Below are 25,502 nucleotides of genomic sequence, written 5' to 3'. Positions count from 1 at the left end.
GGCACCATCGGAAGCGGCTCGGAAGCGCTCGATTCCGCCCGGTGAACACGTTCGGAAGCGCTCGGGCGAGCTCGGCACCGCTCGGCTGCTCGCCGAAGAGCGCTCGAGGGACCTCGGAGGATCGCCCCCCCCCCCCCCGCGTGGGACCCGCAGGGGCGCTCGGGGGGGGGCGCGGCGGGCGGCGGGCCCGCTCGGGCGGGCTCGGCTCCCGCTGCCCGCCTCGGATGGAGGACGCCGACTCGGCGGCAAAGCAGCTAGGCTTAGCGGAGGCGGCGGCAGTGGCGGCGGCAGCCGCAGTGGCGGCGGCTGCGGCGGCCGCAGAAGGACCCGAACAGCAGCAGCAGCCGCCACCGCAAGCGGCAGCCTCAGAGTCGGAGGCGGAGCCGGAGCCCGAGGAAGAAGAGGAGGAGGAGGAGGAGGCGGAGGCGGCGGCGCAGGTGACGGCGGTGACGGTGATGGCGGCAAATGCCGAGCACATCGAGATGGGAGCCGAGCCCCTGCCGAGCGCCGACGAGGCCGCCGCCGCCTTCGCAGGTCAGGGCGGGCGGGGCGCGCATGCGCCGCTCCCTCAGCGCCGTCGCCTCAGCCGCGGCCGCCGCGGGGCTGCAGCCTGCCCTGGCCGTGGCCGCTCCTTGTCCCCTCGGCCACCTCCAGGGCTGCCCCCGCCCCCCCCCGCCTGCCCGGCGTACACCGGCGTACAAATGCAGTAATTTACCTCAGGAGTGCAGTGAGGAAAGCGCAGGTGCAAGCTGAGGCTCAAGTCACTCCCACACTCCTAGGAAACCACACGCTCCTCGCTTTTGCACCACATAACGTGAAGTAAAATGAGCAAGAACTGCTTTTGTACTGCTAAACTGACCTTGGCCCTGTGTCCCGTTAACAAAGTGCCCTGAAACACGCAGGGTTTTGGAGGGAGACTGGTACAGAGCCCCTCGGAACCTGGGGGGCTGTCTGCATCAGTCCTACCCTGCGTGTGGTACTGAAAAACCTCTGGGTTTAGCTAGGTTTTTATACATACGTGCTTTATATTTATGCATATGTAAAAAGACATGCCACATACATAATGTTTGTTTTTAAATATATAAGTATATTTTTATTATATATTTTTATATATAGCATAAATAGGCCATTTAAATATGCAGCATATATAAATATGCTGTACATTATGGATGCATCTGGTTGTTATGTTTGGACAGTTTTTACCTGGACCAAGTATACAGATAATGGTAGCCTAGAAATGAATATATAGCAGCGAGAGTGTTGGTTGTTCTTCTTATCTTGATGTTTACCAATCACCCATCTTTTCATAAAAATCATCAGTTTCAGGGTTTTTTTAGTACAGATGCAATATTTTTTCCCCTTAGTTCATCACATGCTGCTAACTACTGTTACAGTCTCAACGAGTTTAAAGCATGTTCAGCCTGAATCTTACGAAACATAATGATTGTGTTTGTAACAACTTAAAGGTGTCATGCAAAATAAAAATGTTGAATAGGAAGAAGGAAACACAATTATATACATTTATATTTTTTATGTTTACCAGTTTATCAGTCTGTCTGGATGCAGCAGAATATTAACTTTATATCTGTTTTACATTTCAGAAGTCACCACAGTGACAGTAGCCAACGTTGGTGCCTCTGCAGACAATGTTTTCACTACATCTGTGGCAAATGCAGCTTCAATTTCAGGACATGTGTTGGTAAGTTTGTCCTTTCATTTGAGGGTCTTAGCAAAGTCCCACGTACTTTCTTTGTGTAAATGAAGAGCTCGGTTTGTGTTTGAGCTGTGGTAAGGTTAAAGATAGGTTTTCATTGCAGTATACAGGCTTTAAGCCACCAAACCATTAGCTGGGGGACAGACAGTTTTTTCTTCTATCACTTTGGAGAGTTTTGGGTTTTTTTTACCTTTCCCCCCTGCATATACTTATTCTGTAATGGAACTGATGACCTGGAACATGTAACCTTTGGATTTGGTTGGCTGAAAGCTCAGAAACTAACCTAGTAACTGCCATACAGTTGGTGGTTGAGGGGACCTTTGAGAAGATTAGGGGAAATCTAAAATACATTGCTATTTTAATTTTATCAATTTAAACTCTTTATTTCTTCTATAGTCTGGGAGAACAGCCCTCCAGATTGGGGACAGCTTGAATACTGAAAAGGCCACTCTCATAGTGGTTCACACAGACGGCAGCATTGTGGAAACCACAGGGCTAAAGGGGCCATCAGCACCTCTCACACCAGGTATAAGGCAATCTGTTTCTGAAGTGTCATTCTCCTGAAGGGGTCGCTTTTTCTCCACTTTTCATTGTGTTTCTAGGATTAAAAAACGTGCCTAATATTGTGCAGTTGCCTTGTAAGAATTGTTTGTTGCCTTTTCACGCAGTACCTCTTGTATTTCTTGGGAGTAGAAGAATGCTTACTTTTTGGGGTTTTTTTCCTGTCACAGATATATTTCATTTTCTTATTCTTTGCCCTAACCCTTGCAAATAAGCATCTTGAAAAATCTTGCCCTGCTGCTGGGCTGTTGGCTTTCTACCCCCATCTCACCCCCAAAGGCGGATGGACCATTTCAATATTGATAATAAAAATGTAAATCTCCTAGTTCTGTGCTTGGGCTCTTTTTAAAGGGTCCTTGAATATAGTTTTACCTCAAGTCAGGCTGCTTGCTGATACTGTGTCACAACAGTTGAGGAGCAGGGAGTTGGACTTGATGATCCTCATGTGTCCTTTCCAACTTGAGACTGAGATACTCTATGATTCTGTCTGTATTGCTAAGGTTTTGTTCAGGGCTGCTTGGCAGTTTCTGCACATCAAATGACATGGCAAACCTTCAGCGATCTAAAGATGCATTGCAGGGTCGGCCTCTGGGAAGGGAAAGATCCAGCCAGCTCCTTACACCACTGCAGGTTACAACCTCAGCATTTAGTGCACTGTTAGAGTGTGTTCCCTAAGATGCAGTTTCTTTTCTTTTTGTCATTTTCAGAGTGTTCAAGCTCAATTTTTTGCGGTGCACCATGTAACTCACACTGCTGCGGAGAGGTTTTAGCTGTTTCAGTTAACTGCTTGATGCTGTTGCCCTAGCCAAACTGAGTGTGTGAAGGTATAGTCAGTGTGCTTTTTGGTTGCTGTCACCTTTCTTTTCTTTTTTTCAAAGGACCGCAATCTCCTCCTACTCCTTTAACAACCGTCCAGGAAAAAACTGGAACCAAGTACAACTGGGACCCATCTGTGTATGAGAATGAGCTCCCGGTGAGGTGCCGGAATATCAGCGGCATTCTGTATAAAAACAGACTCGGCTCAGGTAATAGCGACCTTCTTGGGTGAGGAAGTGTGACTGCTCCACCTTCACTCGGTGCACTCTTCTTTTATTCACACTACTTCTATGGGCCCATTGTGAGGGGGGAAAAAAAGGCAGTTTCCTATCCAGCCTAGTCCCTTTTGATACTATTGTTCTCTTCTGTTTTGCTTTTTCTTCAGAGGCTTTTTAACGTTTTTTCTTAAATCTGTGAAGATACAGGCTGCTGTGTAGTGAGTCTCCCCGGTAATAGGTTGACTCCTCTAATGTTCTTTTTGTCTCAGAAGTAGGCCTGTGTTTCTACAAATCTCTATAAAGAATCCCTGCTGGAATGGAAGATGGAGAGCTTGTCTCCTAAGGGGACTCCTTAGCTGCCTTAGCTCCTCCTCTTCTCTTTTATCTCTGTGGGAAAGCTGAAGAAGCAGCAGCAGAAACTGTTGGCAAGCCGAACTGCACAGCACAGTGCTGCTTTCATGGATGGAGGGTTTTTATTACGACCAGAAGGATTAGAAATTTAAGTGCAAATTAAGGAAAGGTTTACATTCATGGTGTTATCCAAGACAGACTTACCCTTCATGTGGATGAGTAATTTTTTCCAGCCTTTTGATGCATTGGTGAGGCCCAAAGTTGGAGCTCTCTAAACATGCACAGTCATTGTCATAGCCAAGATAATCAATGGGCATGGTTATCCTAAAGTGATGAGAGGTAGCAGGTGGGCATATTTGGTGATTGCTCTAGATTAACTGCTATTTTCTCCAGCAATTTCAGTATTTACTTTTTAGGGAAAAGTGGCAAAATGATTCTTAACTTGTACTAACAATTTCTTGTATTTCAGGTGGCCGTGGTAGGTGCATCAAGCAAGGGGACAACTGGTACAGCCCTACTGAATTTGAAGCTATGGCAGGACGAGCCAGCAGCAAAGACTGGAAGAGGAGCATCCGCTATGCTGGGAGGCCACTGCAGTGCCTTATTCACGTAAGGTTAAGTTTGCTTCCTCCTTTCTGCTGGAAGGGGCAGGCCGAGTCTGGGCAGAGTCTGCCCAGTGCTGCAGTCTGAGCTGTGGGCACTGCCTCTGTGTGATGGTGCTGTGGGGCAACTCAGAAGTGACATTTTAATTTGGTTGAGAATCAGTGATGTGAGAGGAATTTTTATAGATGTGTTTCCAAATAGCACAATACAGATCTTGCTTGTACTTGAAAAGGGATTGCGGTTTATGCAGGATGAAGTCCAGCCTTGAGCTGTACTGCGGAAACTGAGAAGTGAGCTCTCACCCATGATACTGTAGTTCAGTAACCTGATCTGTTTAATTCTGTTTGCGGGACAAACAGTTTTCACTTGCACCATTTATTATGACTTTGAGTCCTTTATTTCCTGCACTGTGCAGGACTCTTGTGGAGAACTTGGCATTGCTATTAGGCTGACAGTTGATTTCTGCTTGGGCAGAAACTTTGTGAAGTCTCAGATTCACATATCTTTGCCTTTTCATTTGAAAAGTGTTTGGTTTTCCTTCACTCTCCTCCTGTGCGCTCACCCCATCACTATGGTGTAGGGGAGCTGCTCTCTCTGTTGTATAGAGTCTGCAGGGAGGGAATGGGGATGTTTCTCTGGGAGACGTCCGATTCCTGTAGCAGAGTGCAGTCACACCCTCAGTTTTGCTGACTAATGCTGAACTAGTAATCTTCTAATTTCAGGATGGGATTTTAAATCCCCATGCTGCCTCTTGTACTTGTGCTGCTTGCTGCGACGACATGACTCTGGTGAGTTGAAGGCTTTACATCCATTAGTTTAAAAATAATTAACTGGTCAAGCAGCCACAGACATTTGCAAGCAGGTCAAGAGCATCGTAGAAATGTTCACAGGTATTGTGGTTGCAGTGTGTTTTGTCCTTGCTGCAAAGAAAGGAGATAAGGAACTGCTAGTGCTATTGCATAGTAGCTTCAGTAAAACTGGATCATAGTTACTGCTTTTTTCTTCATTTTTCTTTTCTAAAAAACATATTTATGTAAAATGCCTTTTGGGGATGTCAAAGCTAGTTGTGATTTTTTACTCAAATTTCAATTTTTTGAGTTGGAAAAATGTTTTTATATGGAAGTAATGTAATACTATATGTTGCATCTATGCTTTCATATTAAACTGCTTGCATTTTTTGGTTGGTTGGGTTTGGTTTTGCTTTTTTGTTTGTTTCAAAAATTCGGTTAAAGTCCTGAAAGCAGAAGTCTTTAGCTTGACTTGAAGTAGTGTTTTGTGTTTCTTTTCTGCTATGAACTGGATGATTTGCTTGTTTCCTAGACCTGAACTGACTGTTTCCTGTCTTCTCCTCACTCTGGCACTCTTGTCTTCCACCACCTCTGACTAGTTCCGCTCCTTAAGTAATAGTGGGAAGAGGCTGGATCTGTGCCTCTTCAGCTGGAGGGAGATGAGTGTTTTTTCTTCCACAAAGTTCCTTTGGTTTGGAGAAATGTACGGGTTTTGGTTAGTTGTTGTAAACCACACATCTTCCATGAGAGATAGGTGCTGCTTGACCTTAGCTGCGTCTGGAAAAGATGAGAGTAAACCCAAAGTCTCCAAAGAGGTGCCGCAGCTAATGCCTTTTCCTTTTTTCTTTTCCCTTTCTTTCTTTGTGTGTTTTTTTTTTTATTGCCTAGAGTGGCCCTGTACGACTCTTTGTACCATATAAAAGGCGGAAAAAAGAAACTGAAATACCTGCAACTCCAGTGAAGAAGGATTGCCCCAAAAACATCACTCTGCTTCCTGCAACAGCTGCTACTACATGTAGGTTCTTTTCTCCTGGTAAAAATTGCTTCTCTGTTTTGATGAAGAATTGCTACACTAGATATTTTATGTCTGTCAGTGGCCCCTTGGAATTAGCCAACAAAAGAAGTTTTGGGCTTTTTTTGCCACTTCCTTTTCATTGGATAGTTTTATTGGCTCAGTGTCTTTACCTAAATTTTACCTAAATTATTTTGTAGAATTTAGTAATGTTGCCACATCTGGACCGCAAGTTGAGTAGGAAAAAGTGCAACTCTAGACCTCCTGGCCACTTGGTTTTAAGCTTCTTAAAATACTTTGGCAGTGAGCAGTATGTTTCATACTTTGTTCTGAGAGAGATCTGGGTTGTATTTCCCACTGCTACCTGCTCTCTCAGCCTGACAGTTCAGGGGGAGTTGTGGAGCCCTGGCTTTGATCTGTAGTGGGTTTCAGATAGGTAATTTTCACAAATGACAATTGAGACATTTCCTGCTATTGAAATTGGTTTGTGGGGAGGGTTTTCTGCTCTGCCACAAATCCCCATTCCATCCCCTGAGCTTGCCTTTGGTCCTTTGGAAGCTGGTGGGGGCTATGAATAGGATTTGTGCTATTTCTTGAAATATGTAGAAAAGTAGGCACTAAGCAGCTGGAATGAAATACACAGCCTCAGTGTCGTTAATGAAAGAGGCAGAAGGTGAGGCTTTCATCTGCAAATCCCTCTCTAGCACGCAGGACATGCTTTGTTACTCACTGTTTTTGATTGTCAAACCATCTGTGTGAGAACAGAAATTAATTTGCAAGCTCATCCAGCTCACACGTTGCCAGTCACATTCATGTGTCCTCCTGCTCTCATCACACAAGCGTCATCTGGATGGTAACATTACAAAGTGAATTGAGGAAGAAGCAACAGAAATTCAAAAAAGAACAGATTAGATTAACAGCAACAGTAGGAAGAGAAATACACAAGGATTCTGTAGAGTTGTTTTGTGGTTTAGTTGGTTTTGTTTTTTTTTTAATTCCCCAAATAGGTTTAATCTGTATTGGTTTGTTAATGTGAGGTGCTGTGAGGTTGCGCATTTGCTCACACTGGCAGTGCAGGAGGGGAGGACTGCTTGTTTTGGTAGCAGCCACATTATTTCACCAGGCACGAATCTGTAGCTTCAATGTCTTAAAATGGAATTACTGTTTGCAAAAAGATCCTTCTGACTGAGCCCATTACCAGTTAATGGTGCCAGATTAATCCTGTTTAAAAAGGGTTTGAAATATTTTGGAGCCGCTCAGTTATATTAATCCAAAAGGATTTTGTGACTTGTTCTTTGCGTTGGCCAAGCACGTTATATCACATTGTGTAGACAGACAGCTAAAATTGTCGAGCTAACCAAACTGGCATACAATTAGTTGGATTCCACAGGTTTTTTTTTATTAATTTAAGTAGTAAGAACCACCCTTGCTACAGCTGTAATAAATCAGGATCAGCCAGAGACTGATGGGTTTTGTGGCCCCACTGAACCTTTATGGTAGGTGCTGAGTTACTGCTCATACAATCGTTAAGAAGCTGGTGATTTAGGAGATGTTATGTTGTAAGTGAGCATTCTGGCCTTGTACACCCACAGAAGAAACAGAGGCCTGCAGAAGGACAGCAGAAGCCATGAAATGGGGCTTTTATTCCCATTTTCAATTGTATTGGTCGTTGGTGTGATCCAAACTTGGGTTCTCACAGGCCATTTACTGATGTGTGAGTTCACTGACTTTGGATGAGACAGCACAGGGGTATCAACAGCTGAACAGCTGAGGCCTCCACGCTGAGTGTTAATTATGAAAGTACTTCTAATATTTCCAGTCACCGTGACTCCTTCTGGACAGATCACTACCTCTGGTGCTCTGACCTTTGATCGTGCATCGACAGTGGAAGCCACAGCAATTATCTCGGAAAGTCCGTCCCAGGGTGATGTTTTCACTGGAGCCACTGGTAAGAGTTCAACTGTGTGTCTGCTAGATACCTGTGAGAAGGAGAGAAAAAAAAGGTTTGGGCGCCCACTGCTATGGGAGGAAGCATTTTGAATGCTGCATGAAGGATTTATTTCTCAAGACCTTACAGAGAGAATATATGTAACCTGCGGTCCTTCCTTTGAAATGATTTCAGCAGCTTGAAATCTTACCAGTTGCACAAAAGAAGTTAAAAGTTTTGTCCAGATGTTGCAGCTGCCAGTGTACACTGCTGCTGATTTCTAGGGGTTTATGGTTACTGCTGTAATTTTTTTCACTCCTCCTTTGCCCTGAAATACTACAACCCCCCCCACACACACCTAGCTGAGTGTTGGAACTAGGTGAAGAACGCTGAATAAATGATGAAAAATGCCAGAATGAATCAAATAACATATAAATGCTTAACATATATTTCAGTTTGATTCATACCTGGAGTTGTGAGCTCTGCTGAGGGAGCTATCCTGCTCTGAGAACCATAGTTTGGAGTCCTGTGGTTATTGTAAATATGTAGGTGTGCAGGAGGGAAGCCAAAAGTAAAGCTTTGCCTTTTAATGATAGCAGAGGGAGGTGAAATCACTACAAGGTTGCCTTGCTTGCTAGCTGTGTAATATGCTACTGTTTCTCATTTGCAACCCTTGGATTTACCATAAAGTATAGGAACTTGTATAAAAGATAATAAAAATCTGGGTGAAAGCATAAGAAATGCCTGACAGCTGTCACGCAGTGGTTCACAATGCTGTTGTTCTTCTGCAGTTCAGGATACCAATGTCCAGCAGCCTTGCCGGGTCAATCACCCAGAGCCTCACTATCCGAGTTACCAGGACAACTGTCAGATTTCAGCTTTTCCAGAAGCTGCACTGCCAACGTCTCATCCCAAAATTGGTATGTTTTATTTCCGTCACGTGACAGTCAGTTAGCAGTGCCTGAATTTACTTTTTAATCTTCTTTCTCAGTATAGGTAAAGATTGAGGCAGAAAAATAAAGTTTGCTGTGTTTCACTTACAAGTTTTGTGGTTGTTAAGATTTGGACAAGCAGGTTTTCCACTCTGAAAAGTTTTTTCCTGCATTATTGAGAACTTCGATTTGTTGGCTTCTACCAGAGGAGGCTGTTGTGATCCTGCTTCCTAAATCACCTTGCAGCCCCCTGTCTTTCCTAAGGCTTTTGCTTCAAGGCTTTTGTTGCCACTTGGGCACTGGGGCTAAACATTTATTTACTGTTTGGTCTGAGGAGACCATCACCTTTAAAATTATGTCACAGAAGCTTTTCTAAACATTCTCACATCTCTTTCTGAACCCACTGAAACGTGCTGAGGCAGTTTTGGGCTGGTTTGGTGTGGTGCTCACATCCAGTTTCTGTTTTCCATCCCTTAATGCTGACATTCGTGCAGGGGTGAGAGGTGCTGGTTAACAAGTGCAATGAGAGCCTGCCCTGCTCTGGTCAGATGGGCTCTGGAGTGAAAACCAGACAAGACAGTATGAAAAATGATGAATGCATATCATCCCTTCAGCGTTTGACAGGATGAGTTAAACTGATTATCAGATATCTCTTCAAATGAAATTATATTATGTAAACTTAATGACCTTTCATTTGTAGAGCCGGTTGATACATCAAGCCACTACAATGCTATTTGAGTGTTGCCTGTACTGATGGAAACTGGAAGTGTTGAAGACACTGGAGTTGCAAACTTGGAGTGTTGTTCTTGCTTTGTGTGGTTTTTATTGACCCTGGACAAGAGATACAGCAGAGAATAGCCTGCCGCTGGCAGCCTGATGAGTTAGGTGGTTTGTGGGCTCTTCTCTCATTTCTGCGATTCTGTTAAGTTACTCTGATACTGATGTTGCTGACACAGAGGAGCTGTAAGACAGGCAGGTTTTGATCCCTGTTGCTGTTCTCTCAGACATCAAGAAAAGAACGTGTAAACATTTGTATTCCTTTGTGCAGTCTAAAGTCTTTCTTTTTTAAAGCCTGTGTTCTTCCCTCTGTATGACCTTTTACTTACTCAGGGCAGCACAGTGCATTCCTGCTCTGTCCAGAATGAAATCTTGTTGATTTTTGAGATCTTGATGTTGCTAATTAAACATTGATTATCTTTTTTTCACCGGTGAATAGTTTCTCTTGACTGATGTACCTATGCCAAAATGAGGAACTGGAAGTAATTCCTGTTAGATAAGTTATCAAATGCCATGCTGGGATAAATATTGTGCTGGAAATGTAGCAGTGGGAAAGGCTCTTCTGCAAACAGCTGCTGATAGAAGACCAGTTTATCTCTTACTCATATCTAAGTGCAAATAGTTCTGTGCCAGTTATGTGCACATTGTTTGACCTTACTATTTTAATTAAGGGCCATTGAGCGTAAAATGTCCTTTTGCCTGTGTGGTGAATTTGCAATGCTGTCTGTCAGAGAAGGTCATGATCTAACACACGGTGACCTGCAGTACTGTGGGTTTTGAGGCTTGTTCTCACTCCCCACGTCTGTGCTGGATTCTTGCAGCTTTTGCTGCTTGCATGAAAAATGACCAGGCATGACGTGAAAAGGGTTAAAGTGTTAATACACTTAAATTAGTGTCTTGGAAGATAGTCAGTGCAGTCTTGCAAGAAGTCTTGTTTGTCTGCAGATGCTTTACTAAGGAGAGGTTCACTGTGAATGGAACTGCTGGAATTACAGCCTGGCGCAGGAGGCTGTGTTGGCCAGTTGCTGTTCAGGACGGACAGTATTTGCAGTTGAATTTCAAGTACCATTTGAAGTGTAGTCAAGAAGATTTTTTCCTGAGTGGGGGAAGTCTGCTGGGTTTTTTTAACTAGGCTGTGCAGTTTGCTATTCTGTATCTCCATCCTTCAGTGAGGGAGGTTTGGGGCTTGTTTCTGCCTTGGTGGCACCACCTTAGACAGACCAGCATGACAGGAAAGCCAGTATCTGTGATGACATCCAAAATGGATTGTGATAGGAGATTGATAATAAAGTAAATGATTTAAAAGTGCCTTTGGGGCACTTCAGCCTCCACATTTTTTCCAAGAACTTCCTGCTTAGTAAATTTCTTAACTTTGGTTTCAAGGAAAATGGCTCCAATCATGGTCCATTTTAATGAAAACAGTGGTCAGAACCCAGCAGTGGCTGCAGCTGTCTGCAGGCACTCCTTGGAATGCTGCAGATGCTCAGAGACATTCTCAGTGCATTATCTTTCGTAGCCTCAGTTGTGCGGGAGCTGGAGGACAAGCTGCCTGGCAGAAGTGTTAAAAGAACAGTGCTTCTAAAGGAAAAGCAGACACTGTTGGGGTGCAGACAGGATTTAAATGGCTCGGTGCTACTGAAGTTACATTCCCAGCTCCGTTCAACGTTTCTCAGAGGACCACAGTGTCCATCACTTGGAATGATCTTGTATTTATTATACGAATGTGTCACTGACTATTTAAAAAATCAAGGAAACTAGTTGACTCTTGGTACCTGAAATACTAACAGCTCTTCCCTTGACAGCACAGAACTCTCCAGGAAGGAATGTTGTTTCTCAGCTCACAGTACTTACTGCTTTTTCTGTGTGCTGAATTGTTTTGAAACGCCTATCTAAAGATGTGAGGGAAAATCCTGAAACAGACTATCAATAGATTTTGGGGTAATAAGGCTGCACAACACTAAAGTTGGTGCTCTCTTTTTTCTTTTTTTTGCTAAAAAACAACTTAGTGAGGATTTTAGAAGTCAGCTGCTGGTAAATGTGAATGTCTCAGATGTAATTTTGTGGCAGATGGTATTTATCGCTAGAGTTAAATTTTGGAAAAGTAAGGCCTGTAAAACCAGATAACATTTATTCCTGGAAATGTTGCCCAAGGTGAGATTACACTGTGTATTGTTGGCTTCCTGAATCTAGATTTAATTTCCTCATACTGTGGTCTCCCAGTGTATATGCAAACCTAGTGCTGTGGAAAGTAGATGTTGCAATGACACAGTAACTGCTTGGTTTTTGAAACATTGGCAGAAGTAAGGCTAAGGCAGACATTGTTGGTTTTCTAGGGCTTGTATTTTCTGACAGGCTTTGGGAAAGGGAGGACTGCAGAGCCCCCGTAATTGGAGCCGAGTTCAAGGACAGTGTGTTTAGATCACCAGGACAGGAGTTTAGCTTCGTTCTGGTGGCTTCCTATACACTGCAGTTACTGTAAAGGTTGTGGTTAGGATCTGAAAATGTAAAGGCTGCAGTAGCTCAATAATTAGTGGGGCTTTTTTCTTCTTTTAATGTCTCTTAGAGTATTGGAGTAAATATTGCTGTGCTTTTGTGCTTCTGTATTTCGTTTCATACCTGTAGCATTCTAGTTTATACAAGAGTGAAGGGTTGTGGTTAGGATGCTGGAGGAAAGGGCCATAGACAAGAAGTGTCTTTCTTGAAAACTGTCCAACACAGTGTAAAACTGATTAGTGTCTGAAGCTAGAACTTCCATCTGGACTGTACGCATGCGCTCTCACCTTTGGGATTAGGCAAGGAGAGGTTTCAGAGCTTGCAGCGAGCATTGCTGTTCAGAATACCCAGGATATTTGAAACTGATAAATACAGCTGTGAAAAACACCTTTTATGAAAATTTTTGGTGTTTCAGCGTGGTATGTGTATTTTTGTGGTCATAGTTTGTTTTGTGGGTAGTATCCAGGATGAAGGGGTCCAAAGAAATTGCAGTTATGGAGGGGGTTTTTAAAGGGCTTCCCAGCCGGTGGTTTTGGAAAGCTCATGTTTGTAATACCTGTAATTTTGAGGTGATGATAACAGTCTTGGCTTTATTCTGGTCTTGGGCCAAGGTTATGGTTAAGATCAGAATTCAGGAAGTTCAGGGGAGTGCAGTGTGGATCTGTGCCTGTTGTAGTTCTGCAACCTGAGAATTGACATCTGTGTAGTGACATCAGGGTATTTCTGTGTTTGGTCTTAAAACCTCATAACCTTACTTAGCAATAGTTAAGGGAAACATTGAGTGGAACATTGTGATGGTGGCAGAAGAGTTCCTGGGAATGCTGCTTTACTGCTTAATTGTGAATTGTGCAGTAGAGCTTGGAGGTGTTCATTCCTTCCCAGAGTAAACAGTAGGGTCAGGAGTACATGTTCTTCTGTCCCATGGCTTTGAGAGTGCCCCAAAAGCTTGTTCTGCACAGACCAATTCTGTGCACTTTGGGGCACAAGAGGTAGGGTCTGTTTAGTGAAAATGTAGCCGGATTGGAAATTTTTGCAGGACATATTTAAAAAAGAAAAACAACAAACACCCCCAGCCCCAGCTTTATGGAAATGAAATGCTCTAATTCTATATATATTATTTTTCTTTCTTTATTTTCAGTGTTAACCTCGCTCCCTGCCCTGGCGGTGCCCCCCACGACCCCCACCAAAGCCATATCCCCTTCAGTTGTGAATGGGCTGGAAGTAACAGAGCAGCGGAGCTGGCTGTACTTGGAAGAGATGGTCAATTCATTGCTCAACACCGCCCAGCAACTGAAGACTCTCATTGAACAGGCTAAACAGGCCAGCTCCTCCTTCCGCGAGGCCGCTGTTACGCAAGCAAAAATTCAAGCTGATGTGGAGAGGAAAGAGGTAATTATGCCAGAGGAGGTCAGATGACTCAGCCAAGGGCATCTTTTTGGCTGAGTGCTGAACAGAGTAGCACCTCGCTGGTTTTCACTGGCTGTAACAGTGGTAGCCCTTAGAAATCATTTCTCAGTGTCTTGAGAGCAGTGTTAGCAAGAGAAATCTTCCTGAATTATTTGTATCACGGGGAGAGGAACAGACTGCTCTGGGACCCCAGGAGCTGTGGGTAGAGGTTTGTAATACAGACTGTCTGGTGTTACCAGTCCTGAGCTGTCCCATCGACCATCCTTAAATTTATGAGATGTGAGCACTGAACCCCGGTATCGGAAAGATGGTGAGCGTTCAGCCGCGCGGTGGCTGCTTTATGTCAGGTGAGTGAGGCTATCAAAGAGGCGTGTGATGGCCTGAAGAGGTAGAGAGATAAAGAGAACAGCCAGCGAGGAGTTCATAGGGAAGGTAAGCAGTAAAATTTAGTGGTGTCTTACTGAGCATTGTGCAAGCAAAGCTGATCTTGCACGAGTCCTGTGGTAAGACTGCAAGGCCGGCTGGCGTTACAGGAGCATTGCCTTGTACACAGTGGCCCTTCTCTCCTCGGTAAGGGATTAGCTGCCAGGTCTGCCCTGTTCTCCCTGCTTTTCTTCTCTTTAATTGATGCATGGTAGGAACCCTGGATTCTTCTTAACACCAGCTTTATGCATGCACCCTGAATCTGGCTCCATGCACTGCTGAATGCATTCCCCTTCTCCCACAGATCCACAGCTGCTGGTGTGGACTTGAGGGAGAGAGGTGGGGGGCAGTGTTCTGTGGAGGCGGTGTCACAGTCAGTAGCTGGTGAATTCCCTTCCTGTACACCACACTATCTGCTGTTGCCATCGGCGTTATTGCTAACGTCAGCTTTCCACTGAATTCATAGGCACGAGTGTGCAGCAAGAGACCTTGAAGAAATGTGTGTGGGAAGACTTTGCTGAGAACTGAGAACCCCTATGACAGTCCTTGCAGCGTCTTTGATATTCTTTGCCACGTTGTCTCTGCTAAACTCTTCTGTACGCTGCATCCTTGATGTGCAGGTGTGTGATACAATGAGAGTCTAATTCTTCCCTGCCTTCCACCTGGGCACAACGGGTATTTGTGCTGCTGTCCAGGTTTGGGCCATCTGCTGCTAAAAAGCTTGTAGAGCATGGGATACCAAAAAATGGAAGCTTTGACACAGTGTAGAGATGAACATCTGACTCTGTTTAACTTCGCTCTCTGCTCTTTTTCCAGTTTATGTGCTGTCTTCCCTTCTGTTTATCCTTACAGTGGTTTCTGGAACGGTTGTTCAGAGTCCATTCCTCTCACCCTCTGATCCAAATCCAACTCACTTCAGTGTGCTTCTAGTTTCTTCTTGCCCTGGGAACAGGAGTTAAAGTCACTCCTGTGTGTTGATTAAAGTGCTGACTTTACAAGGCAAGGATGAGCACGTGTTTGTTTCCAGAGGAAGCCCCTTTCCCAGTAATTACTGAAGCCCCAGTTATACAACTTGTGTGTCTTACCATTCTTACTGTGTAACGCGTACTTCAACAGTTTTGTATTTTGATAAAAACATTTGCTCATGGTGGTCATTTTTAAAAATCCAAATAACAATTCTCAAGGTTGCAGCTGTGTGCTAGCTTCTGGAACCATCTGGGCAATATCACAGGTAGCTGTTTCTAAATTTCCTTCTAGTGAATTCTGTCTTTGGACAAAACTCTGGGTTTTGGGGTACAGGGCTGGCATTGGAAATAATTACAATAAATGTCAAATGATTGGCTGTCTGCTTTTGTGTTGGTCAAAGGTGCTTTTCCGATTTTCACGAACGTTTCCCTGATTTGTAATGCAAGTCTCTTTCCCACCTGAAGTATGTGTGTGTGGTCAAGCTGCTTTTTTTAACAGTTAAGGTATATGAGAGGGAGAAAGAGGTGTCTGCCTGCCTTGCTGGTTGTTGATTTTTGCTGGCCTAATACAAAGGTGCTTTATCACCACTTTGTGTTTGTTACACTGACAGAACTTGTGTGGGCTAACGGGGGGAATCTTCTTGCCACCTCCTCCATTTGCATGAGCGGACACGGTGAACACAGCAGCGTGGGTGCTGCTCTGTAGGAAAGCCACCAGCTTGCAGAATTTCTGTGCAGTGGGATGGTCCTAGGTATTTAGAAGTGAAGTATTGTGTCATTGTATCAGAGCTGCAGAGCAAAGGCTGTACAACAGATTAAATTATAATAGAGCTGTGGACTCAGCTCTTCCTGGAAGAGTGACTTAATACATCGCAGGATTAAAGAAATCTATTAGGAGCAGGCTGGTTCCCACTGGATACACAAACTTCATTGCCATGACCATAACTAACAGGTATCTTTAATTTTCAGAGTAGTGCAGAGCCGTTCCCCCAGTTCAGCGTCCTAGCTCTTGGGGATGTTGAGGTCAAGCACTTTTGATCTTGGAACTGTCCGTATCCCTGAGCAGATCCCTCTGCCACCCCTGCGAAAGAGGGAGATTGCCTCTGCCTTCCAACAGAAAGCAAGACGCAGCGCTTGGGGCAGCACTGTCTTTGCCTGCCCTTCAGAGGAAGTCTGAAGTGGCCCCAAGTTTAAGCAGAGTAGAGAAGTGGTCGCAAGAGCAGCGAACACGCAGGAGAACTTAGTTGTGTGCTAGTTTTGTTTCAGTCTTCCTAGAGAGCAATAAATTAAGCATTAAGAATTTTTAGTGACAGCTTGTATGCCTTGTTGTATATTGCAAGTCACTCACTATATTGTTTTTCACTTACTATACTTATTATTTAATGGGGTTTGGAGTTCAGTAAACATCACAAGTGAGCCAGTCTGCTCCCATGTAGCAGTATTTGGGTTGACTTAGCCATAAGTACCAGAAGCTGTACTCTGTACTGAGCAGTGGTAAGTGCCTGTGGGAGGTACAGAGCTCTGATCGGTGGAAGGCAGGCTTTGCTCTGAGCTGCCTTGCAGTAGGGGAGGCATTTGTGCTGCCTGTACACTGATGTTCTTATCTGTGAGATCATCACTGTTTCATTCTGGTCACACTTGCTAATGATATTATCCAGGACTATTCAAAGGAGTCTTAGGAATACATTATTCCTGTTGTTTATATCATTTTGAAGGAGGAAATGCTGACATCAGAGAGGAATTGTGGTAGGAAGGGGATCTGCTAAATGTAGCAAGTGAAAACCATAAAAAATTGTAAATGCAGCACAAATCAGAAGCATCTGCAGTCACGTTTCTTCCTTAGGGTGGCATGTCTAATGGGAATTTTGCAGGAGGGTAGGATACCTAATTGCAGTTCCAAACACATGGCGATACCTAGGTACAGAGTTCTTAAAAACAACAGGGGAGCTGAATTGGGAAGTGGTGGGCGTTTAGGCATCATGCTGTACAGTCATGGAATATAAATGCCCATCTGCATGGACAATAGGAGAAAATATGGAAAAATACACTTGTCTTCCACTCTTCTCTCATGTCTGACATGAGGGTGTTTTTCACTCTGCCTCCCTGCTAGTCCGGTCACAGCCGTATAAATGTGTGTCAGGGACTGGTGACATCCTTAGCTGTTCTGAAGAAAAAAACAGATTCCATGTGCTGGAGCAAACTGCTTCACCGACAGAGGTTTTTCTTGCACGTAATTTTGTCATTTGCAAGCCCTTACATGCACTCTGTTGCTTATCTTTGTCCTCTTTGATTTCTGTAAATTTGTTTTAAGGATCATGGTTTGCTGGGCAAATTTCAAGACTGAGGATCTCTTCCAAACTTTGTTTTCATCTTTGCCACAAGTTATTTAGATGCCCCTGGGTAAGTCCTTGGCCTCTTTGGGCCTCAGAGCCTGCTCTTTAAAGTAAGGATAATGCTTCCTTCACGGAGGGCTGGCATGCCAGTTTGCAGAGTGGTAGGGTCTCTGGGTAAAAGGCTGTGTAAAAAAGCATTAACCTTGTAAGTCCTAGAAATAAGGGCAATTTGTAAACCCAAAATCTACAATTCTGGCATTTATGAAAATATTTCTTCTGCAATTTTTTTTTGAAATAAAATTGTTTTAGAGTCTAAGAAAGTGGTTAACAATACCTTTCCTGTTGTGTACGCTGTCTGCAGTCTCTCACGTGCCTGTCAATGATGCGAACTCCTTAATTAATAAGCAGAGCCCTCACAGAGGCAGTTCCAGGCGTGGAGCTGACCGTTTAAGGAACGGTGACAGCCTCATGTAAGCCTTGTGCTTTCCGTCTGTTAGCAACAGGCGCGTATACGGCTGTGCTTGGCCTGAGCACGGCTTTGTATCCGCAAACAGCAAACGTATCTTAGATCTGTGTTACTTCGAAGTCTTGGGGAATAACATTATGAAAGAAAAGCAAACCACAAACCCTCCAGCTCAGTGTTTATATCAACTTCTAAAATGTGTCATGCTCATTGCAAAAAATGAAAATATCAAAATATTTATAGGCTTTTTTGAATTGTAGCATTTTGCATGGGATTCATTAGATACAACTGCTCTGTCAGAGCCTCATGCAGCTGTTAAGAAAAAGTTCTCCACTGTCGTTATTAATTAGCTTGTGACTGAGTGTATCTGATCCTCTGGTTACTATCTGAACGTTGGGTTTACTGCGTTTTTTGGTTTAGGGACAAACATTTAGGAAGAGGGTGAGCAGGGCAACAAGGGCTCAGTGTCTCTTGCAAGAGATATTTGATGATTTGCAGGACTGTCCCAACAGTGGATTAAAGACAGTACACAGAGGTCTGGCAATGTAATTTTTTTGAGTGTGCATTAAGCCATCATTTATGTCAGATAAACTTTAGGAGGGGAAGAATATATGAAGTCACCAAATTCTGTGCCGGAAGACATTGCTGGAAGATTATAAAGGCATTCGGGAAATGTGTTAAACAGTTTTTCTGTAAAAAAGAATGTGTCAAAATCTCACAAAGTGTTGAATTGAAATAGTCCTCTGTGTAATGCAGCGATGCTTTCGGAACCCAGCCCATTCAAAAACAAGGTGAAAGATTAAATCAGCTAACAGCTGGACCATCTGAATTATTTTTTTAGAAAGATTAAAACAATTCAGGGCTAGAGAGTATGAAATTAACGTAAAAAGGGTTGGGCATTTAAGAAATGTAGCTCTAGTAAGCAAATAATGGCTTGTACTCCAAAGTAGCAGTGAAAACAGTGGAGAATTGGAGTTTGTCGGTTTTCTGGAGCTGTTTCTGAGAGATCTGTGTGTGTCTGGTTTGATCCTCTCTCTTACCACACCTTTTCCTCTTCTGTAGTTTCTGCATGGCTTGAATTCTTCATGGCATGGGCTGTGCAGAACCAGGACTCGCTATGGGGCTGGATGGAAAGGAGACAGGAGGGGATTAATGTGTGGTTTCCATCAGCAGGTTTCGGGGGCTGAGGGTGGAGGTGGAAGAGCTGCTGTGGCTCAGACAAGGACAGAGGTGGCTGGACTCCCTCTTGGTGTCTTTCTCATTGGCAGTCTCCCTGGAAAACAGGATTAGCCACACTTGCAGAGGGTGAAGTGGAGTCTGGTGGTGGAAATGGTTTGAATTCCGGAGCTTTGGTGCGTTATCAGAACTGGAATTCAGTGTGTCCAGCCCCGGCACTGTCTGCACGGGCTGTTGCAGAGGAGACAGTACCAGCTGGGATGATTGTATGGAGGTTTTCAAGATGGGTTGAAGTGCCAGCTCACTGCATGCTTTGGCATCTGTATTTCCGCTTTCTTCACTAAAAAGAAGTTTAGAAACATCATGCGGTTTTCCTAGGCTAGTACTCTTAGCATGGGTCATTTGTCTTTCACTTCACGGTGCAAAGCTCATTTGAATCTTTCCCAAAGGATCTGCAGTTCCCTGTCAGCCCAGTTCCCTGCCTGTGCAGGGTGGCAGAGGGCAGAGGCTGCAGCACGAGGTGTTGAGGCCCAGCTTGTCCAGGCCGGTGCTCACGACTGTTAATGATTCTCTCAAGGATCAAGGTACTTTTCTTCTTGAGATGTAGCGGGACTGATTCTGAGGCTGGAGACCCCCTCTCAAGCTTGCTGTTGTGTTCCCTGTCTTCACAAGAATGCTTATGGTGTGTGGACACAATTTTGCTTTTCAAAACAGTAATTTTGAAGTTTCCATACAGGCAATGCACGCTTTGCCTGCACAGTACTGGAAGCATTGGGGATGCTGTCCTTGTTTCCTGCCTGGCTAATTAGCCTGGTCTGGTCTATTTGTCAAATAAAGGCAGAACCCAGTCACACCCCTTGCGGTCCACGGCGAGAGGTTTCCCTGCTGCCTCCTTCATCTTCCTGAAGTTTTTAAATTTGAATTTGCGTCATGGTGATATAAAGGTTTGGATGGTTGTGATTTCACAGGAGAATAAATACTGTGATGTCAGGTCATAGAGACACTTGTAAATTAAGCCTTTAATCTCCTTATATGTTGGGTTGTAGTCCTGGATAAACCTGCTTTGCCTGAAGGTAGGGGTTTGGCTTTATTTCATACTTTATAGCTGTCCCAAATAAATTTGTTAGAACATAATCAGATCAGGATAATTTCTGAATTTCTTTGGTTTAGGGCTCCTGTCTCTCGGCAGTGTTGGCTGCTGTGTGTGACAAGGCAGTGGGTGGAGCAGCACCCAGCTGGACTTGAACCGGCTCAAAGTAAATCTGCCACACCTGAAGCGTGCTTTCAAAGTCACCTGCCGAGGACTGCTTAATTCCAAACCTATTTGAAAGCACTTTTATTTTAAAAGGAGGAGTAATGGTTATGGTTGATGCTGTTTCTAAGTCTTGGGTCTGTTAGTTTTGTCTGGTTTTTTTTGTTTTTTTTCCTAATCCATTCTGTTGGGCTATGCCATCCCTCCAGACTCCTTTTGCCCGTTAGTGGGTTAGGATCACTGGACTTGATGCAAAATTTGGCCCAAGAAGATGGTACTTGGCCCTGTTACCTTGGCATTTTCCTCCGTTTCCTTTGCCAACTTCTTTGGTTCTTGCGTGGGAGGGATGCAGTTCCCTTGTGGCAATGAAGCCACCCATGTTGAAGAGGAGTGCTTGGCTGGATGGAGTGGGGAGAGTGGGGTTTGAGTAAATCTGCACTTAACTGGCAGGTTGTCACCTCGGGCCGTTTTCTCACAGGCTTCTTCATCTGCCTGCACATAAGGTGACAGTGCCCCTCTCTTAGAAGGGAGCAGCGAGGTTCCGCTCTATCCTCTTGCAACTGCGGCGTCGGGCTTGACAGAAGCAAGCTGAGTGCCAGGACCCTCCGTCGAGAGCACCCTTTCAACCCCTCACATCATGCTCTGGCTGCGAAATGACAAGCCTGGTGTGTTTTTCCTTGCAGCAATATCAGAACCAGTTATTTCAACAAACGGAAGATGTGGATGGGAAAACAGAAATCATCATCAAGGTAAGCTGGGGACGCCTCATATTTTATGAAGAGTCTTTTGTTCTTTGTCTCGTTCCATTTAAAGATGTGGAGTTTTTTATCATTGCTGTGGAAGTTGTCTATTCTGTTATCTGGCCTTGCCTTCTGGCAGAGATTGGTAACGCTCTGCGCGAGCGGAGTGTGTCACCTGTCCCAAGCCTTGCAGGTTTGCACAGTCCGTTACTGTTACCTGGCCAGGTTAATCCCCCTCACTCACCTCCGAGCCATGGGGCGGCAGCTGGAAGGGATGCCCGGCACCAAGGTGTGGTAGGAAGGGAACTCTCTTCCTTTGTGTCCTGGTTTTCAAACCTGCCTGATTCCCTCTGCCTTTCAGAATGAGAGTGTGAGTTGAGGTAGTAACTTCCGGACCCCTGGTTCAGGACCCCTTACAGCTGTCTGTGTTGTTCAATATCTTTCCAAGATCTCTGCTTGCTGCATGCACTGTGTATTTTCAGCATTTTCCACCACTGTCAGGTTATGAACAGCCTCAATCAAATGTCCCTTTGGGATGGGCTTTGCAAGTCCCAGCGAGCAGCTTGAAGCCCCTGTGCGGTGGCCTGAATCCCCGGCTGTACACCAGGAATACAAATACAGTTCAGTCACACCGACTATTAATTGTAGGTACCTTGGTGAGATGTGAGCAGATGGTGTGATGAACCACGTGAGATGATGGTGTGATGTTAATCAGGGCGCCGATCGTTAGGGTGGTTGTGCTCAAAAGAGAGGAGCTGGTGGAACTAAAGACGCCTGTGATACTTTCACAGCCGAGAAACACTTCTTGTCATAGCCTTGCACTGCTGCTCTGACGTGCTAATGATTTGTCAGTAATTTGATGAGTTGGAAATGGAATGCTCTGTGAAGTGCTTATTTTTGTGGTAGTTCAATGATATTTCCACCACATATACAGGTTATGTTAATTGATGTCGCTGATATAAGATGAAAGCGATAGACACAAAACACCCTTTAAAAACCAGGTGTGATTTTCCATCCATGTATCCTATCTTGCCTTACTTATAGCTTTAAGTCCTTGCTCCTGTTATAGCCTTCATTTTACTCCTCTGTCTTCTGTCTCCTGTCGGGACGCTGCCTATGCAGTCGTGCTGCTGACTGGCAAAGGAACAAGCCTGCTCAGCCCATGGGAGCACATCCCTTGTTCCTCTCTAAAAACAGGGAAGAGTGAAACTGAAGGAGCCCATTCTTATTCCCACTCCTGTTGTCCTTCCTCAGACCCTCTCTCAGACATAGGCAGGATTATAAACCAAACAAAACCACCAACCAAATCTGCCTTTAAAACTTTAAATTTGAGATAAACTCCAAGCTCAGGTGGTGCTGGCCTGTGCAGAGCCCACACACCGCTGTTGGGAATACAACTGCCCTGGCTGAGACGGGCTCCTGCTGGAGCCTGCAGCGACCTGGCTGGGGCCGATGGGTGCCCTGCGTGGTGGGAGGCGTCTCTGTGGTGCTGTGGGCAGGTTTCCGTGACCGCTCAGTGTCTCACACACGGTTTTGGAGGGCTTCTTGCCCACCAGAAAGGGCATTCCATGTCCCAGGTGATCCCTCCTAAAATGGCAGGGAGAGCAGGTCTCTGAAGGTGCATCCAGAAGCCACTGGGCCTGTTTGTGTTCCTGTGTGGAGGATGTATGGGGAAATGGGGGCTTCACTGCTGCTCCCGCATTATGTCATATTAAGCACCTGTATGAGGCTTTGGTGATCTCTCTGTTGCTTTTATCTCTGACGTGGTTGCTTTGCCGTCCATTTTCACAGCAGTCCTGTGTCAACTGCGGTCGGGAGGCTACGAACGAGTGCACAGGATGCCACAAAGTCAACTACTGCTCCACTTTCTGCCAGCGGAAGGTATGAGCGTGTTGGTGAGTTGCAGGTTCAATTGTCTGGAGAGGAGTGATAGCTCGGATCAAATGAGTAGGGAAGGTCCCCAGATCTGCAGGCACCTTCTTGAAGGTGATCTAAAAGTCAGAGTCACATGGGGAATGAGGGTGCAGGCACCTCACTGTGTGGGGCTGCTTAGCTGGGGGCACCTTTACAACCCTTCCCTGGTGCTTCCTGGTGTGCTGAATGCTCCTCAGTACCTGCGCTCCTGCTGTGTCACTGAGGACACAGTTCCCTTGTTCTTCATGTTATTTGTGATGCTACAGATGATACAGTGGGACGAACTGTATGATTTTGAACATGGGAGGTGGAAACAGGTACAAGGAAGTACGGCAGAGGAAGGTGCTGTGCTTTGTGTTTTGCACAGGTCCCTTGTAAGAACCTTGGTGCCCTGCTTTAGAGTAAAGGGTGATTTGGTTTAGCTGGGGGATAGGGTTCTGCCAGAGCTTGGTCTGAATCAGCTGCGGTCAGGTGTATTGAGCAGCAAAGAATATTGACTGTTTCTTTTTGCCTGTAACAAAGTGACGGTGGCCAAGTTCCCTGTCTGCACAGCAGAAAGATGACAAATCCAAAGACAAAACAAATGCTACCTGCAGAAACCTTGCAGGGTCTGCCTGCTGCCTCCCCGGGCATCTCAGGGACAGTAACGCCACCGTGTTGTCCTCGGCACGAAGCACGCTGGGAGATGGCACCCAGCAGTCACCTTTTGTCCCCCTCCTAGACAGCTTGTCACTTCTGAGGGGACATCTGCCCATGGCTGGAGCTGGTGCTCTGTACTGCAAGAGAGTGAGAGTTTGAAGTGCTTGTTGGTCCTTGAGATTCCCCCACCTTTGTGAGCCGTGATGTGCGCCTCTGGGCTGAGCAAGTCAGAGGAGTATTCTGTTAGTTCAGCCTAGGAGTTGCAGCCAGGCGGCCTCCGCGGGGGCTGTGTTCCTCTGCTGCTGCTCAACTGAGACCCCTGTATGGCGCTGCCCTTCAGGGGGGGCTTGCAATGAGCTGTCTTTAAGGAGAGGCTTTAAGTCAACGTTCTGACTCTGGTTTAGTCAATTCTCCGTGCCCTGACATCGGTGTCCTGGCTGGGTTGGGTTGGGAAGCCAGCATTTTGCTCGGTTTGTTCCTGCCTCTAACACTGACCCCCAGCCGGTTCCTTTCCCATCCCTTGTTAGTCGTCTTTGGGCGAGCACTGGGGACCTGCTGCAGCCCATCTGCTGGGGAAGGCGCTTCTCAAACGGCTTCTGCCGGGGCCCGGCGTGCCTTTGCAGGCTGCGCGCCTTCCGAGGGCCCTGTCCCTTCATGGCCTTTCCATCTGCTCTCCCCTGCAGGACTGGAAGGACCACCAGCACGTCTGTGGCCAGTCGGCCACCGTGACGGTGCAGGCCAACGAGGTGCACGTCACAGACAGCGTAATAGAGAAAGTCACCGTGTGAGCAAACCTACCTCTGTACCGTTCATGCGCAGCGCGGTGTGGCCGGCTGGCTCGGCAGCCCCACGTGAACAGCCTGTCCTTTACCACCACACTCTTCTCACTAGCGAACTCATTTTTGAAAGACTTTTTGATACTGTGACAGCATTTGCATACTCCTGATCCTCTTCCAGAACCTGGGACAATACAGAGACTGTGACAACCTCATCTGGAAAACGCAACCCCGCCAAACTGCAGCCTGGCCGCTGGGAGCCACCTTCGGCTTCAGGAAGTTTTGACTTTGCCAGACTGGAACCTCCACCGTGTGGATTACAGCGATCTCCTCATCTCTCTTGAGATGGATCTAAAGCAGGTGCTGCAATGAGATTTGCCGGTGTATCCTTCTCCCTGGGCCTCCCTACCTCTGGTTTGAAAACAGAAACGAACTTCATTTGGTTTATTTAATTGCGTGACGAAGTCAGTACAAATTCTTAGTTTGCCAGTGGAAGGCCTTTTTATTTTTTCCTGTGTTCCCTCTGTGCTGGGCAAATTTGGAACACATCAGAGCTTGTGTACTTGAATATAAGTGAAAAATGACATGTTGTTAAATAAAATGCGGTGAAGGCACGAGCACACCGCCGGTCCTGTTTAATTCCTGCAGCAGCACTTTAACGTACCGGTAATCGGTGCAGCTACAACGCAGCTGCAGTTACACATGTCTTTACTCTCTGTCGGAGGCCGGCTGGGACGTGTTTGTGCAGCGGGGGGAGCGTGGTATCACTATGTGCCGCGCCAGGGCTGCGGCTCTTGTCCATCTGGCCAAAATCAGATCTGATCAAGCCCAGAGTGAAGCTGATTAATAGAGTCCTGTCCTGTCACTGACTTTCAGTAGTTACTAATTACAGAAGTGGTGAGCATTAGGAAGTTGTTTCATTCACTGCAACAAAATAACTTAATTATTCATGTACTTCTTTAATAATTTAGGTTGATCAGGCACCTTTATTCATGTTTGAAGATTAATGCCCCAGGCTGGAGGACTCTCAGCAGACACCTCTGGGTAGGTTTTATGCTTTTTAGCCGCAGGCATAGCAATGCGAGGGGTTACTTGTCCTCTCTGGTTATTCAGTCTAGTTTTGTACTGGTGGCTGAAGAGGGTTATTGTTTCGCTTACACCCCGAGAAGGGTCACCGCTGCAGCACGGGGTGACCCAATCCAGCACCGCAGATGCTGTCAGG

At 45.5% G+C, this 25,502-nt stretch overlaps 1 protein-coding gene across 10 annotated transcripts; it reads left to right on the top strand.

Annotated features, from left to right (window-relative positions):
• Positions 1-224: 224 nt before the first annotated feature.
• DEAF1 (DEAF1 transcription factor) lies at positions 225-25,389 on the top strand (the record flags this gene model as incomplete). 10 transcript variants are annotated; one of them, XR_013930718.1, is made up of 14 exons in its annotated part: positions 225-534; positions 1,602-1,699; positions 2,111-2,240; positions 3,154-3,300; positions 4,130-4,269; positions 4,986-5,051; positions 5,940-6,066; positions 7,883-8,011; positions 8,782-8,910; positions 13,331-13,581; positions 20,895-20,960; positions 22,746-22,832; positions 24,188-24,640; positions 25,252-25,389. XR_013930718.1 is itself a non-coding variant. In XM_080404150.1 (13 exons), the coding sequence occupies 13 exons, from the start codon at positions 225-227 to the stop codon at positions 24,564-24,566; spliced, it is 1,785 nt and encodes a 594-aa protein (XP_080260276.1). In that variant the 3' UTR covers positions 24,567-24,897. The 10 variants fall into 10 exon arrangements, 5 of the variants coding, with proteins under 5 accessions (XP_080260276.1, XP_080260275.1, XP_080260274.1 ...); XR_013930719.1 differs by having other exon boundaries at positions 22,743-22,832; positions 24,462-24,640; XR_013930720.1 differs by having other exon boundaries at positions 22,743-22,832.
• Between the last annotated feature and the right edge of the window lie 113 nt (positions 25,390-25,502).

The sequence above is a fragment of the Falco punctatus genome, assembly GCF_963210335.1.
Source record: "Falco punctatus genome assembly, chromosome: 10".
Lineage (NCBI taxonomy): Eukaryota > Metazoa > Chordata > Aves > Falconiformes > Falconidae > Falco > Falco punctatus.
The sequence above is the reverse complement of the archived record's forward strand: the minus strand, read 5'-3'. Positions and strand labels throughout refer to the sequence as shown.